The sequence below is a fragment of the Pygoscelis adeliae genome, unplaced genomic scaffold, assembly GCF_000699105.1.
Source record: "Pygoscelis adeliae isolate BGI_AS28 unplaced genomic scaffold, ASM69910v1 Scaffold10, whole genome shotgun sequence".
NCBI lineage: Eukaryota > Metazoa > Chordata > Aves > Sphenisciformes > Spheniscidae > Pygoscelis > Pygoscelis adeliae.
In genome coordinates this window covers 6,655,721-6,670,102 of record NW_008824053.1, presented here as the reverse complement: position 1 = coordinate 6,670,102, position 14,382 = coordinate 6,655,721, and the positions used below count along the sequence as shown (strand labels likewise).

Sequence of the window (14,382 nt, the reverse complement as noted above, 5' to 3'; positions counted from 1 at the left end):
TGTCTGTCTTAGCAAGCGGCAGTGTGAGTTTCTCCTGGAGTTTTGTTTCAGGCCAAGCTTCCAGCAACAGAGGTTTGGCCTCTGGAAACTCCGATGCAGAGACATTTCTTGACTCAAAGTATTCTGATAGAAAGTGAATCTGAGCAACACTGGTAACAGGAATGTTTGAATTTTCTTCCCTTCTATAAGATGATATGCCTTCTGACTGGTTTTTCTCATCAATCATCATCTTTGAAAAAACATCCAGCCCATCTGACACATGTGGAGCTCCTAGCAGAGATCGATACGTTTCAGCCTGGCGACACTGCTGTTTCACATATTTACAATAGTTTGCAGAGGCTTCTGCAGAGGGAATAATATCTAGCTGACATATAACTCCTTCAAAGCTAACAGAGTGAGAGTTCATCCTGCCCAGGGTAAATAAACCATCCAAATCAAATGTCTCCACTTCAGAAAGTATTTCCCTGCTGTAGTACTTCCTTCCGCACTCAGCAAATATCGAGACAGTCTTGTCTCTAATGTCAATGGCAAATGAATGCCATTGTTCGTTATGAACACTGTAATCAAAGTAGATGGACTGCTTCCCTCCAGTGTGCACCACTACCTTTCTCGGTAGCAACTGGACACCAAACTGCAGTCTACTTTTGTTCCTAATACTGAAAAGGAAAGCATTATTTACTCTGTAAGAGTACAACCCAACTAATATGGTGAACTGATGCCCTAGATTTGATGGTATGACTTGAGTGATGGGGGACTCAATATGTGCATCACTAGTTAGTACAACTCCTGATACGGTTAGACGAACACCCTGAGGTAACAGAGATGATGTTGAGGGCACTGTCGTCTCTGAGGGCTGTTGAACATCTTTCACAAGGCCTAGTTGATGAAGAACATCTATTGCTGTAAAAAGAAATAAAGGCATACTGTTGATTTTGTTTACAAGCTCATAAATTCAGATCCATATAAACAAATGTACGCACGTCTTAACAAATCTGTACTTCCCAGAGCATATATACTGCACACAGCAAGGCCACCGAACCCCTAGTGTAAGGCACACCAATCTTTCAAGTAAATCAAACAATTAAAACCAGAACAAAATTTCCACCTTTAAAAGAAAAAAAGAAAAACACATAGAAAGGTCCACGTAATGCCCATTGTAGGTTAGTTCATTTATGAAACTGAAAAATCCCCATTTGCCGTCTTCAACTTTTTCACAGTAGTCAATAAACACACTTTGTCAGTTCCTTATTTATTTGGCTAATCCTGCCTGCTCTTTGAGCAGAATTTTTTTTTAACTTTAACTCTTTCTTCTGCAAAAACCTTCTGCAATAAACCCATGCTTTTCCTCTTTATCAGAAAAGTTTAAATGAAAGTATTTGGGGGGGAGGGTTGTTTTGTTTTTAAGAAGGGACAAGCTATTTATAACACAGTAACACCTCAGTGGAGCACCAGAAGATAGTCACTGGCTCAAAGCAAAATACAAAGGTTAGCCTTGCTGAGTAGCTACTATGTGCTGCAGAGGTAATGCAACTGGTACCCGGGAAGAACTGCTGTGCTTCCACCAGGGAGCTTTCCTCCCGCCAAGCAAGGCCCTGTGCCATTACAGAGCTGGCTTCAAAGGGAATTGTTTTCCCTGTGGGATCACCCTTGATTGTATGTATCTGTGCCAAAGTTAGCCAGACTAAAAGAGAACAAAGATCTTTCCAAGGGCAGATGCAGCAGAGTGCGCTGATGCCTGCCTTCCCTCCACACAATTTACTTGTTAGGGCCAGGGATGAGGTGAACTCCACAGATGCAGAAGTGGTGAGGAGCAAGGAAAGAGGAGAAATGTCAGGACCCGAGGGGCAGTGCTCCCATCTTCTGGCTCATCTGTCCTCCAGTGAATGCAAGGCTGCAGCTACCCAGACAAGAGACTGAATTAAGAGCGCACTCCACAGCAGGAGACAGCAGTGGACATTAAGGAGACAGAGAAACCAGCTGTCCAACTGATTTACGTCCTATAGATTTGGTTTTGGCATATAGAAGTCTGGAGAGGACATCTTCCTGCGGCGGTGTTTTTACTGTTGGATTCTCTAGTGTCTTATACAATGTGAGCTTTGTGCTTTAGCCCTTTCCTTAGCCTGGACCTTACGGTATCTCCATCTTTTACCTGGCTAAATGTCTTCACCTAACGGGTAGAAACACAATTATCTAGCTTCCTGATAAACTGAAATCATATCTGACCTGGGGTAAGAAATCAAAGCCACTTGCCTCCTAAAGGGTAAATCAATGGCCAAAGATGACCGAATTCATTTGGTATTGCCTAAATCAGATTTAGGCATGTTGGAGTTGGCGGGCATAAACACCTTCTTCCTTCAGGATGAATATAAAGACACTGTTAGATTCCTTATAACACAGCTGAAACAGAAACACGACAAAGGCTTCAATAGGAGCTAAACCACATGTCCCCAGCAGTCTTCCTGTAGGGTCGCAAAATAATACAGCATTTATGGCATCGATTGGTAAAACCACTTGTCTGGGTGTTTGTGAAAGGTGCCACAGAAATACTGCAGAGACTGAGACAAAACACGATCATGGAAATAAGAGACAGAAGGTTGGGGGCTAAAACACATGACATAAGAAAAGGCTGAAGGAGCTACATTTGCTTGGCCTGGAGACAGGAAGGTTTGGGGGAATCTAATTACAATTGTTCACTATCTGAATGGGGGTTATAGGGAAAACAGAGAAAAGCTGAGGAGTAACGGGCACAAGCTGCAACACAAGAAATTCCAGCTCCATAAAAAGAAAAAGCATTTTCACCACAAAAGTAGTTAAGTGCTGGACCAGGGACATTGTGTAATCTCCATTCCTGGAGATTTTCAAAGCCCAACTGGACAGGACCCAACAACCTGAACTAACTTCAACATTGACCCTGATCTCGGCAGGAGGTAGGACCAGATGAGTTCAAGGTCTCTCTAACCTAAATTTTCCAATTTTCTGCACAAGGGGAAACTGAACATTGTAGTTTTCATAAACAGCATTGCACAGAAGCATACGATATAATCTTTTTTCCCCCCCTAAGTGGAACAAATGGCTGGACCTAACTTCAGTGAACTGCCTGTATTAAAAATGACTAGTAGTATCTAACAGTTGCACTGACCTAATAAGCCTGACTGGGAAGAGACAGGCACTTTCCCCAGCATTTAGCTGAGGGTACTTTTACTATGCACGTTGTGCTTATATTAAGTAAATAAAGCTATTAAATGGCATAACAAAAATTTGGAGCGACCAAGAAGAGTTAAGGATTCTCTGCTATATTAAGAGAAAAGAGCAACTGGAACAAATGGATGTTCGCTCTTTTAGTGGAAAAAAGGTCTCCTTTCCCAGTCTTCCCTTTCTCTGTTTACTGAATGTATTCATAGCAAACTTCAAGAATAGACAGATGTTGGCTTAGCTTCAGTGGTAAATTATGAGAAGAGCCTGAGATTTCCTTGAGAGTGGTTTATAAACTGGAACCAAAAGCATCAACCTGAGTGCACTGTACATCTTGAAAATTAATTACACACCTTGTAGTGTTTCTAGTCATGTTTGAGATTCACGGACGCGCCAAGATTATCCTGGCGGGTAGCCAGCGCAGACAGAGGTATGGAGAAAGCATATCTTTGCAAAAAGTCATGTGTACGCCAATTTCTCAAGATGTTTTGCCTCAGAGCAATTAATTTACTATGGCTGTATTTTTACCTGTCAAACTGATAACAGAGGTCAGGTTATAGTACAGCTTCGAAGCACAATGCATCTGCTAATGAACCACCACAGTTTCCCAGGACCCTGATCCTGCGCGGTCTGCGTGTAGTTAAGGAGGAGAAAGCTGTACTTGTATTGCCCTTGTGAAAGCTAAGAAGAAACACAGGTCCTGGGCAATGCAAAGGTCTTATGCATGCAAATAATACCCCAAGGCTGGAGACATCGCTCCAGCACTTCTGTGCACTGGCTGGGCCAGCTGACTGCACAGAGGAGAAGAGCTAATAATCTAACCTAAGGTTGTGCCTAAATATCACATCCTAACCTGAAATATTTGGCAAGTACTTGTATTTTAAAATATTTGTAATTGTTATTTTTAAATACAAATACATAATGTATGTGATCTGTCCAAAGTATTATAAATTGAAGTACAAAACAAAAATCTTAAACTGGCTTAAAACAGTCAATTTAAAAACAACATTCAAGACTATCGCTACTAAATCTCAAACTGCAAGCAAAATTGTCAAAATTCTGGCAGTTCTGATTTGAAAACAGCTCATTGTTTAAAAGTTATTAAAAAAGGAAAATCATCTGAGAGCATGATGAGAAATAAGACACATTCTCCACATCCTGCAAACAGATTTCTGCAAACAATAACAGGTCCTGAGAAAGCTAAACACAAATAAATGTTGTGTGAAAAATGACAGCAAAAGATTAAGTATCAACTAATTATTCCTTGCTGACTTGCTGCCTGTTAACCCACCATCAAGCCAAAGGGCTGTTCCAAATGTTTTTGGCCAGTTGTTTCATTTCTGGTCCAACATGTATTTTTATTTTATTTTAAGGCTTTCAGAAGCTCTTGGCAGTACACAGGGTTTTGGGAGCAGGCAACCCTCTCAGTTGTTCTTCCCAGCATGACAACCGCTATTTTCTTTACCTATCAGTAGTCAGTTTTCTTTGTTTACCCATGTCTGCAGAACATCTGTCTTCAATTACTGTTCACTCAACCCATTAGTCCCCCAAATTGTAACGGCTCATCTTCTTGAAGGAAAACTTGTTTTGGGTTTTTGGTGTCAAGTGCTTTCCTTCCATCTTCTAGGAGGACTTGAAAAATTCACAACCTTACTGCATCATGAAGGGAGGGAAAACCTAACATGGGCTTTGGCAAAAAAATCTTCTGACCTTCTTGTGGCACAAAAAAATCCCAAAAAGGAACTGGGGAGGGATGAGGGGATTTGGCTATGTGATCATTCCACACCCCTATTCTGTTCAGTCTCTCTTGTTCATTCACCACATTCCTCCATACTCATGACTACTCTGAAGGCAGGATATTTGGGGTGCTCTCTCCATTTCAACAATCCTAGTATACACATTACTCACTTTCCCTTTGCCAGTATGAGTAAGGGAAAGACAAGGGTTATTCATCACTCAGCTCCTGATGAGAGTAATTGCTCATCAGGTTGCCCATTTCCTAGGTGGTGATGCATCTGCAATTGGGTAAATTAAGATACCTGGCTGCAACCAATGCTCTCCCGGACACCAGGCTGAGTGACTGGCATAGGAAAGCCAACCAGATACATTGATTCTGTATGTCCTTGAGCCACACTCAAAGTACTATTCCTAAAGGCTGAGGCTGTACCTTTACATATATTTCACTGAACACAATTTGTAGCAGCCTACCAAAATGAACAAGGCATAGCTTCTCAGGTAAAGCATGCACAGGCTGTCCCATCAGCTCAGAAGAGACGGAACATTAATTACTCTAGCTAGCATCTTCATATTTGGCAGAATTCTTTTTTTTTTTTTTTTCAAAATACAACTGCCAAGAAAGTTTTAACAACAACTTGAGTGTTAACATATTCCTAATGGGCAGACAATCCTGTTCCTGGATGTCGTGGTTTAACCAGGACACTGGACAAACTCTAAGCACTGCAAATGGAATAGTCCTAGCTCTGCAGGTTACATACTGAGACTGAAGGATATACTTGAGCTGCTCTTTTTTTGAGGAGGTTTCCTTTTGCAACCTTGTTTACACACTGTGCAAATAAGTGCATGAGGGACCACATTCACCCACAGGCAGAAAGTTGCATCAAGGTTCAATGCATCATTTTGATCCCAAGCAAGCGCTTGAAGAAAACGAAGTCGTGTACGGCATCTGTGCACTGGGGGTGGAGGGGATTTTCCATTCAGTAAGGCTTCTCATAAGGCTATCTAAAAATGCTGTTGAGTAATAAAAAAATAATAAAAAAGAGTAGGAAAGCTCCTTCATCTGCTGGTGACAAAACAGAAGAATAACCAAATATAAGCATGTCAAGACTGGAGACTTTACCCCATTTCTGCAAAGCTCTGTGCACGGAGGTACTCTCAGCCGAGAGGCAAATAAGCCTCAGGCTGCACCCGCTCCCCCATGCTGCTGCCGCCCCCCAGTCCTGTAGCCTTCACAGTCCTCGCCTGAAGTTCCGTTAGAAAAGCAGTTCTCAGGCTGAGGCACATGAGAAGTGAGAGAAATTGTTTATTCCTTTGCAGAGGAAGAAGGTGGGCTGGAGGGATGAAGACAACTCAAACAATTGCTGCGCACCTGTCTCTGACATCCCTCACCTGCTCCCGCTACGCCGGGAAAGCGCAAACTGCCTCCCTAAAACAGCCTCTTCCCTTTCCATCCCCACAGGCCTGGAGCGGGGCAGGCCGCACACATCTATGGGTGCTGCCCCTCCTCCGATGAGAGCTTGGCTCAGCTATTAGAAAAATCCCGGAAAATCCCATCATCACGAAAGCATGTGTCCCCCATCGAGCTGAACGTGAAAAATCAACAACCACTCTTACCAGGCAACACACACACTAGCGGAAGGCAACACACACACACGCGCGGAAGGCAACACACACACACGCGCGGAAGGCAACACACACACACGCGCGGAAGGCAACACACACACACGCGCGGAAGGCAACACACACACACGCGCGGATGGGAACACACACACACGCGCGGAAGGCAAAACTACAAAGAGAACAGGGGAAAAGAAAAACACAACTGAAGAAAAAGGCAAAACTACAAAGAGAACAGGGGAGAAGAAAAACACAACTGAAGAAAAAGGCAAAACTACAAAGAGAACAGGGGAAAAGAAAAACACAACTGAAGAAAAAGCCAAGCTTTGCCAGTCGCAGGGAATGATGAGAAAGAAAAAAGCATTGGTGAGAATAACGGTGGGAGGCTGCTCTAGCACCCTCTAGAACAGGGCTCTAGCAAAACGTTATCGGGAATGAGTCTTGCCTTAACCGTGCAACCCAGCTGTTTGTATTCAGCTGAGTATTAGCAGTTAACGTACTTACCAGCCAAGGATGACCTATTTCTTGCTTCACCTGCATGGTGAAGGAACATGGCAGAGAACTGATGCTGCCACTCTCGTGGCAGATAGGAAATGACTAAATGACATGTTACCTCCACCACTTCGGGACGCAAATATTCCCACAGCGATCTGTAGTGCAAGCTGCACATCTGGTGCAGTTTTAACAGCTGGCAGATTAAAAAAGAAACTAAAACCAAGACAACCCTACTTCCTCACTAACATCTGCATCTGAATGCAAAACCAAATGAATACACAGTTTCACTTTTTGCTTTAATGATGCCAGCCTAGACTAAGCCTTTATTATATGCAGTGGTTTGCTTGCACAGCCCTAAGTGCAAAGGTAACTCAGTCATAGCTTGCCACCCCCAAGGACACCCACTTGCAGTGGAGACACAATCAGAGCCTTTTCACTGTAAAAGGCTTCTCTTTTATGAAGAGCTTGCTTAAATATGTAAGCAATTTCATAGACAGAAAATCTGAGTAATTTTCAAAAGGTCATCTTTTCCAAACTGGTTGCTTTAAACTTTGGTCTCATTATGCTGTAGCTGGTATTTTCTTTAAGTCACCACTCAGGAACTGAAGGTCACTAGTAACAACAGCCATTTACTCTTTTCGTCTAGTAACAGATTATGCAAATGTCCTGTTATAAAAGAGAACTTTCTCACCTTGTTTGGGTACTTGTGCAACAGCCACAGCTATACATATTGCAATAAAAAGGAGAGTTTTCCTAAAAGGGAAAGAAAGAAAAGAACATGTGAGAAAACATCTATGGTTTCAGAACTCCAAGGAATTAGAAGCTTGATTCAACATCCAAAGTCAATGGCAGGATACCACTGACTTCAGCAAGTCCTAGATCAAAGCCATCACATTGTACAACTTTCCACTGATGCCAAGAAGGCATTCTACACAAAGATCAAGGATTATGTATGCCCTCATATATAGTACATATATTTTACACTGGCTTATATTAATAAAGTGTCTGCATCTGGTTTATATTTTCTTGCAGCAGTTTTCAAATATGAATGCTGCTATGTAGTACATTTCTTCCTGGAAAGAAAAAAAAAGTTACTGTAAAGAAATGTTAAAATAAATGATTAATTTTAATTTAAATTTAAGTTAATGCCTGTAGAGATCATTAGATACTTTTGACCTGCTATCAGTCTTGTCACTGTGTCACATCATTTTACCATAAATGAAAATGTTGTGTCACACTTTTGTTCCTGTATTATAAAACATCGCCATGTTACAAACAAGACATGGTCTTCACAAAGTAAAAAAACCCCCATCACATTTTGACTTAAAACTTCCTGCTCAGATAGAATAGTGCAATACCGATAGGTATCGTAGGCTCACCGATTGCAACGGACATATATAAGGTTGATACAGATTATGTGCTCAAAATTTGCTTTAAATGAAAAGTGTTGGATGTTGGGCAAAGAACAAACTTTTACCATGGTTAAAAACAGACTGCTGGTTTTTACTCAGTTATCATATTAGCCAGATCAGCATCTAATCACACTCTTTTCAGTGACCGAATCTTTTAACAAATGAGAAATATATTTTCTGTTAATGTTGGACATCCAGGCACAGAAACAGATGTCTGTAACAGTAACAGTAACCTATACCTATTTAGTTCTAAGAAGAAATATTTCTAAAATACCAGAAATATAGTTCCGATGCTAACTACTCAACTCACGCTCAAGCCTCAGCTCAAGCCTCTTGCTCATTAACATATGTAACCTCACTGATTTTTCATAGTATTAAACGCTAGATTGACTAAAACTGTTTGCTGGACCATGCCAGAGAGCACTGGAGTATCTGGAATAAACAGTATTTGAAAGTAACACCGTTGCAACCAAACACCTGTAACTTCATGTGATGTAACTGTGCCAGCTAATTAGTCAGCTTCGCACAGCAAAAAAAGCGCAGGAGGGAAACCCTACCACTTTATACAGGAACGTACGGTTCAAACGGCAATGACAGACAAGCTCCTTCCACTGAGCATTCACCGCCGGGTTGCCTTCAGCTCAGAGGATAACATATGCATCAACCAAGCATTAGTAACGCTACAATGACAAGAAACCATGCTATGATTTAAACATTTACATATATAGATATGTACGTATGCACACACACAGAGCGAGCAGTATTTAGTGAAAAATCTTAATATTCCTTTCAAGGGTTTGCAATTCAAACATCCCAGAAACATCCAAGTGCATGAAAATCACAGAGCAAAAATCTGGTTTTATCAATTTGCTCAGTGAAGCAAAGAAAAAAATAAAAAGAGTAAAAATTCATTGATCTAGCAGAGGATGGGTTTGATGACTTACTCTCCTTCCACTTAGGCAGTTTTACTGTGGGGTGTCACCCCCGTTTTCAAACCAAGTCCCCCTTAGGGGAAGGGGGTACTTCACAGCTGGTGTCGCTGCTTCTTGCGGGCCCCCTCCCCAGCCCAGTCCAACCCAAGCAGCAGGTAGTTCTCAACCTCCCCCTCCCCAAGCCCAGCCCTTGACAGACACTTGGCAACCAAAGCCCGCTGGCTGAGCCTTCCCCCAATTCCTGTGATGAGGAAGAACACCCATGGCAAATGCTGGGAGGAGAAAGGAAGCGTTACAGACCCAACCAATTCCCATTCCTTATGGGTGTGTTGGTTCAAATGATAACTAAAGAAGTGCACTGTCCACCACCACCCACTCTCCAGCGGGCAAACCTCTCTGCTGTCCTTTCCTTTTCCACCTGATCGGCAGCCTGGACTGTATTCACAAATTGCCACGCTGATTTTCAGGCAAAGCACTTATTTAAACAGAATTTCAAATTACGGGGGCAGGGAAGAGAAGTTTTGTAAAATTAGACTAAACATATTTTTTCCTACTATGATATATCTTAAAAAGTCTCCTGCAGCATTCTTCAAAACATCTGCTCAAAGTTTTCAAAGCAAGTAAGTGGGCTGGATCTTGGACAAAGTTAGGTCCATCAGTTATACACCTACACGTGGATTTGCATATTGTGAGAGCTTAAGTTTTGGCAATCAGAACGAATGAATAATTTAAGGAACAGTAAGGCATGATAATGGTAATACTTTGTCATTGGTATTGCGACCGTAAAACTGTAGATACACCATGTTTTTTTAGAAGAAAACGCACAGAATGTACAGGATATTCAAAAATATGCATCATTGCTCCAGTTCTGATCACAGAAGGGGAGTAGGTGGAAACTACGCCTTACAAATCCCAACGTGCTTGTAAGGGCACGTTTTTTTAATTAACCACTGCAGTTCCTAGCTATTCCTTTCTTCGGGCTTTCTCCTGCTACAGCCATGAAATGTCTACTGGAGCAGTTCAGCCACTCCTGCAAAAGACTTAATATTGACTGTTGTCCAAAGAGCAGGTCAGCTACAGGACACTCGCTTTGGTTTTTTTCAGCTCTGAAGACCAGAATTCACGTTCATAGTTTCTGTGTCACACAACGCATTATCTTTTGATCTAATGAGAAGCTCAGTGACATGCGATAGCTGTGTTAGGAAGAAAGTCCATGCACTGCACCGCATCAGCTAAAACTCAGGACAACTCTTTATTTCTTTCTTTGACTTCCATGGGCGCAAAATGGATTTGCAGTTAAAAATAGCATAAGACATTTTAATTAACTCCAAAGTCAGGATGCTCAAAGGACTCCAGAGCCCAAAATGCAAAGATGACTCCTCTTAACACTACAACAGCCTCTTCCACACCGTCAGCCAGGGACAAGCTGTGTGTCAGGTATCTGCCTCCATCACCTCCCAGCAAGTGGTGTAGGAAGGCAAGAAATTCCAAAATGCTCCAAGGGCTGTAAATTAGACAGATGTAACTGGATATACAGAAACATTTAGTGAGAGGTAAAGACAAATGTCTGGCTTACACAGTGCTCTCCAGCTAATGTCAAGAACAGATGAGTGATCAGCTAAGAGAAAAACCAGGGACCAGAGACAACCATAGGGCTGGAGGTCCTCTAATGCGTGGGAAAAGTTAGTCTTCCTTTTTTCACAACAAGTAAAGCTTTTTGTAAATGAAACCACGTGCAACCTGAAGTGAAGTTGTACAAGAGATCCCTCGATAGCCAAAGATGAAAAAATGAATTCTGTCTTTCTGAGAGAATCCGTTCATGAAAACCCTCCCTTCTTGGTCAAGATCACTACTCTTTGCATTTGCAGCTTTTAAGCTTCAGAGCAGCCAGTTCTCAGTCTCCATTCTCGCACCAGCACTGCCACTAAGCCACCAGGCTCCCTGCTGTGCAACACATACGTGGCTCGATCCATCGTCTGCCATAGCTGCAAGGAACAAAGAAGCAGCATGCAGAAGCCCTGGACTGCATGCCTTAGCTGAGCCCATAGCTCTTGGGGAGACTTGCCCTGTTGGGACATGACAACAGAAAAATGCCAAAGCATGTGGCAGGGAAGACTCCAGCTGACTCGAATGCTGGCTATTTTCCCCCATTTAACATCACACATAAAGCTGTTCCAAAATCCCTTGGCTGTGTCCTGTCCTAGAGTCCAGGTATCTCTTGAGCTTCCTCCCCTCCTCCTACCTTCTCATCCTCTCTCCTGTTTTACATGCAAGCACAAGCTGAGGGCAACTATATAATTGTTTGGAGGAAGGCACTATCAAACGTGGTTGAGCTATTTACCACTTAAAATAGAGCTTATCTTTCTGACAATCTTTGACTTCTTGTGGCTGTTTGCCTCTTCCTATGAGTGGACAGCGACTATCCATGTTTATTTTTTTTCCATTAGAGGTGATGGATGGATGAGGAAACTGATAAGCTTCAGAGCAAGTTGTGACAAGCAACAATGAGAAATTCCACGCTCTGAAGACTATTCAACAGCATACAGAGCTCGGGTTTGGTCAGTGCACAGCAGTATCCTCTTCATTCCAGGCTAATTTCCTAAACCTCAAGTTTAAAAGCAGAAATACCACTAGCTGGCTGCTAGAGAAGGCAGGGAAACCTGTTGCCAGTGTAACTGGCACAGACACATTCAACCTTGTGCTCATCAGTGATGATGGTTTAAATACCAGCACCTGCCCCACGTGCATTGCTTCATTGGATCTCCTCTGAGGACTGCTGAGGAGAATGGCCCAGTTTGTGCCCATCAAGCCTGAGGAGGGCTTTGGGAAAGGTGATAGCACCTTATGGACAGAGATGCCCTGGGCCTCTCAAGGACCCCAAGCTGTTAAAAACCTTATCTTTCAAGATCTGAGAAGAAAGATATCTTCCTTTGCTGTTATGATGAGATTAGCCAGCAGGTCCAGTGCTGCTTCCCAAGTTTTGAGAGATGCACTGTCAATATGGCTTGAGGGGACACACCAGCCTCTAAAGCCTCTCCCGGGTGACAGTCACGTGCCCTTTGGGCACGGATGCCACTGTGCATCTAACCAGCAAGGGGGAAGCTCCTGAATCCTTTGCTGCAAGTTCACAATTTGAAAGAAGGGAAGAAGGAAGAGACACAAGAAAAGGTGAGAGGTAGAGGATCAAAAGATGTATGGCTCTTTCCTTCTGAGGAGCAGTGGCCTAAGAGGAATCCTACAACAGTGCTGTGGTTCAGAGAAAGGAAACTCCCTGCCTGGTGGCCCAGCCACTCTCTGGACAGCATTTAGCTTAAGAAGAGAAACTACCACATCCAGAGGAACAGTCAACTTTGTTAGTATTTCTAAAAGGAGAAAAATTTATGAAAGATGTGATTTTAGAACCATTTTATGAATAAGCCCCTGACTTCTTACACTAGTTCTCTTGTCTAGATAGCGTACACTAAGTGATTTCCTCTGTATTAAGGCAAAAGTATAAAGCTCAAATTCCCACTCCTGTGAAATACTCTCTTCTTTCAGGGTTTATCTCTGTACTTCTTGTAGATCGGTCTTCAAATGTTCTACAACTCAGCGCCCACAAGAGACAAGGGTAACACAAGACTGTTCATGTTTTAAAATTAAATATTCCATCACCAAATTTGGTGAGAGATTTAGGAGTCATGCAGCTGTAGGAGTTTTATTTATTTAACCTGCAGAGACACCCCTATACAGGTAGCAGGTCTGACCTAATGGCATTCCCACGAAAAGGTGGTCTAGGTTGCAAGGGATTGACTGGTTTGATATATGCTAAGGAAACCTGATCCTTTTACAAAGAATTCTGTTTTTTTTTAACACAGGCAAGCAACCAGGTTCTCTCTAGTCAAGTAAATTAGGTAAACAAGATAGAAGCATATAGATACATATTCTGAAGCTATCTCTGATTTTGAACTAGGGTAAACCGCATCTCCGCTACTTTACTATGATTCAATTTATGTTTCTCTATCAGCAATATCCCTTTACAGATATCAGATAAACCCCTTTTTTAAATTGCACTCAGACGATTCCTGAAGTCCCACAGACACAGCCATTAAACGCACAGATCTCCCGGGAAGGCCACCTTCAGGCAGCCACGTAACTGCTCATAAGCATTCAAGCGCACCCAAATTATACACCAAGCACACTTCAGCAGCATAATCCTCACTACGACACAAGACAAATCCTTCTGTCCCACTCGGAGCTCTCAATAAACTTAGTTTAAGCCACAGCCAGAATAAAATAAGCACTTTACAAAAGGAGAGATGTACTGGTAACCTCTATAATATCATTACAACTATCAAAAGTTCACAATCATCTTGCCTAGGCTGCTTTTAGGCAAACTACAGAGAAGAGCGAAGCTTTACCTTTGCATCGCAGATGATGATGCATTAGAAATACCTCAGCCTATTGCCGAAGCATGTAGATACAAGGCACCTCATCTGGTCATCTCTGTTATTAAGAGAGCAGCCTCAGCTCTTAAACGTGAATTCTGCAGGTTTTGTTTGTTTGCTCTGTTTTAATAGCTAGGTACCAAAAGGGAGGAGGAGCAGCCGGGTTACTTGAGGGTGCGGAGGCACGCTCTCCCCCAGCATCCCCATCTCCCCCGTCGGGGAGCGGGGGGCATACTGGCTCTCAGGTCAGGCTGCCCCCGCTCCCCGGGGGGGCCACACACCCGCGTAACCCTCCCCGGGCCGGGCTCCCCAGAGCCAGGCTGTCTGCCGGGGCGTGGGCTTGGACGGGGGATGGATGACACGAGGGTGCTGGACGGGACCGGGAACATCCAGGAAAGCAAGAGGGAAAGGGGAGATAAGGGGGAGCGCCTTGAAGGGCTAGGGGCGTGCGGAGGGAAGAGACGCACAGGCGAGCTCCGTCCGGGGAGCCGGCACCTCGCAGCCCCCGCCGGTCCTCCGGGGGCACCCGGGACCCCACGGGGTTACGGCTGGTGCTCGGGGGCTAGGGGGACA

General features: G+C 43.2%; 1 protein-coding gene across 1 annotated transcript in view; it reads right to left on the bottom strand.

Annotated features, from left to right (window-relative positions):
* Positions 1-14,382, bottom strand: part of COL24A1 (collagen, type XXIV, alpha 1) — a 195,088-nt gene that overhangs the window by 140,728 nt on the left and 39,978 nt on the right. The window contains exons 2-4 of the mRNA XM_009333887.1: positions 14,277-14,371; positions 7,733-7,794; positions 14-900 (exon numbers count right to left, since the gene is read on the bottom strand). Coding sequence (XP_009332162.1) covers positions 14-900; positions 7,733-7,794; positions 14,277-14,371 — 1,044 coding nt within the window. The remainder of the gene's footprint in view (positions 1-13; positions 901-7,732; positions 7,795-14,276; positions 14,372-14,382) is intronic.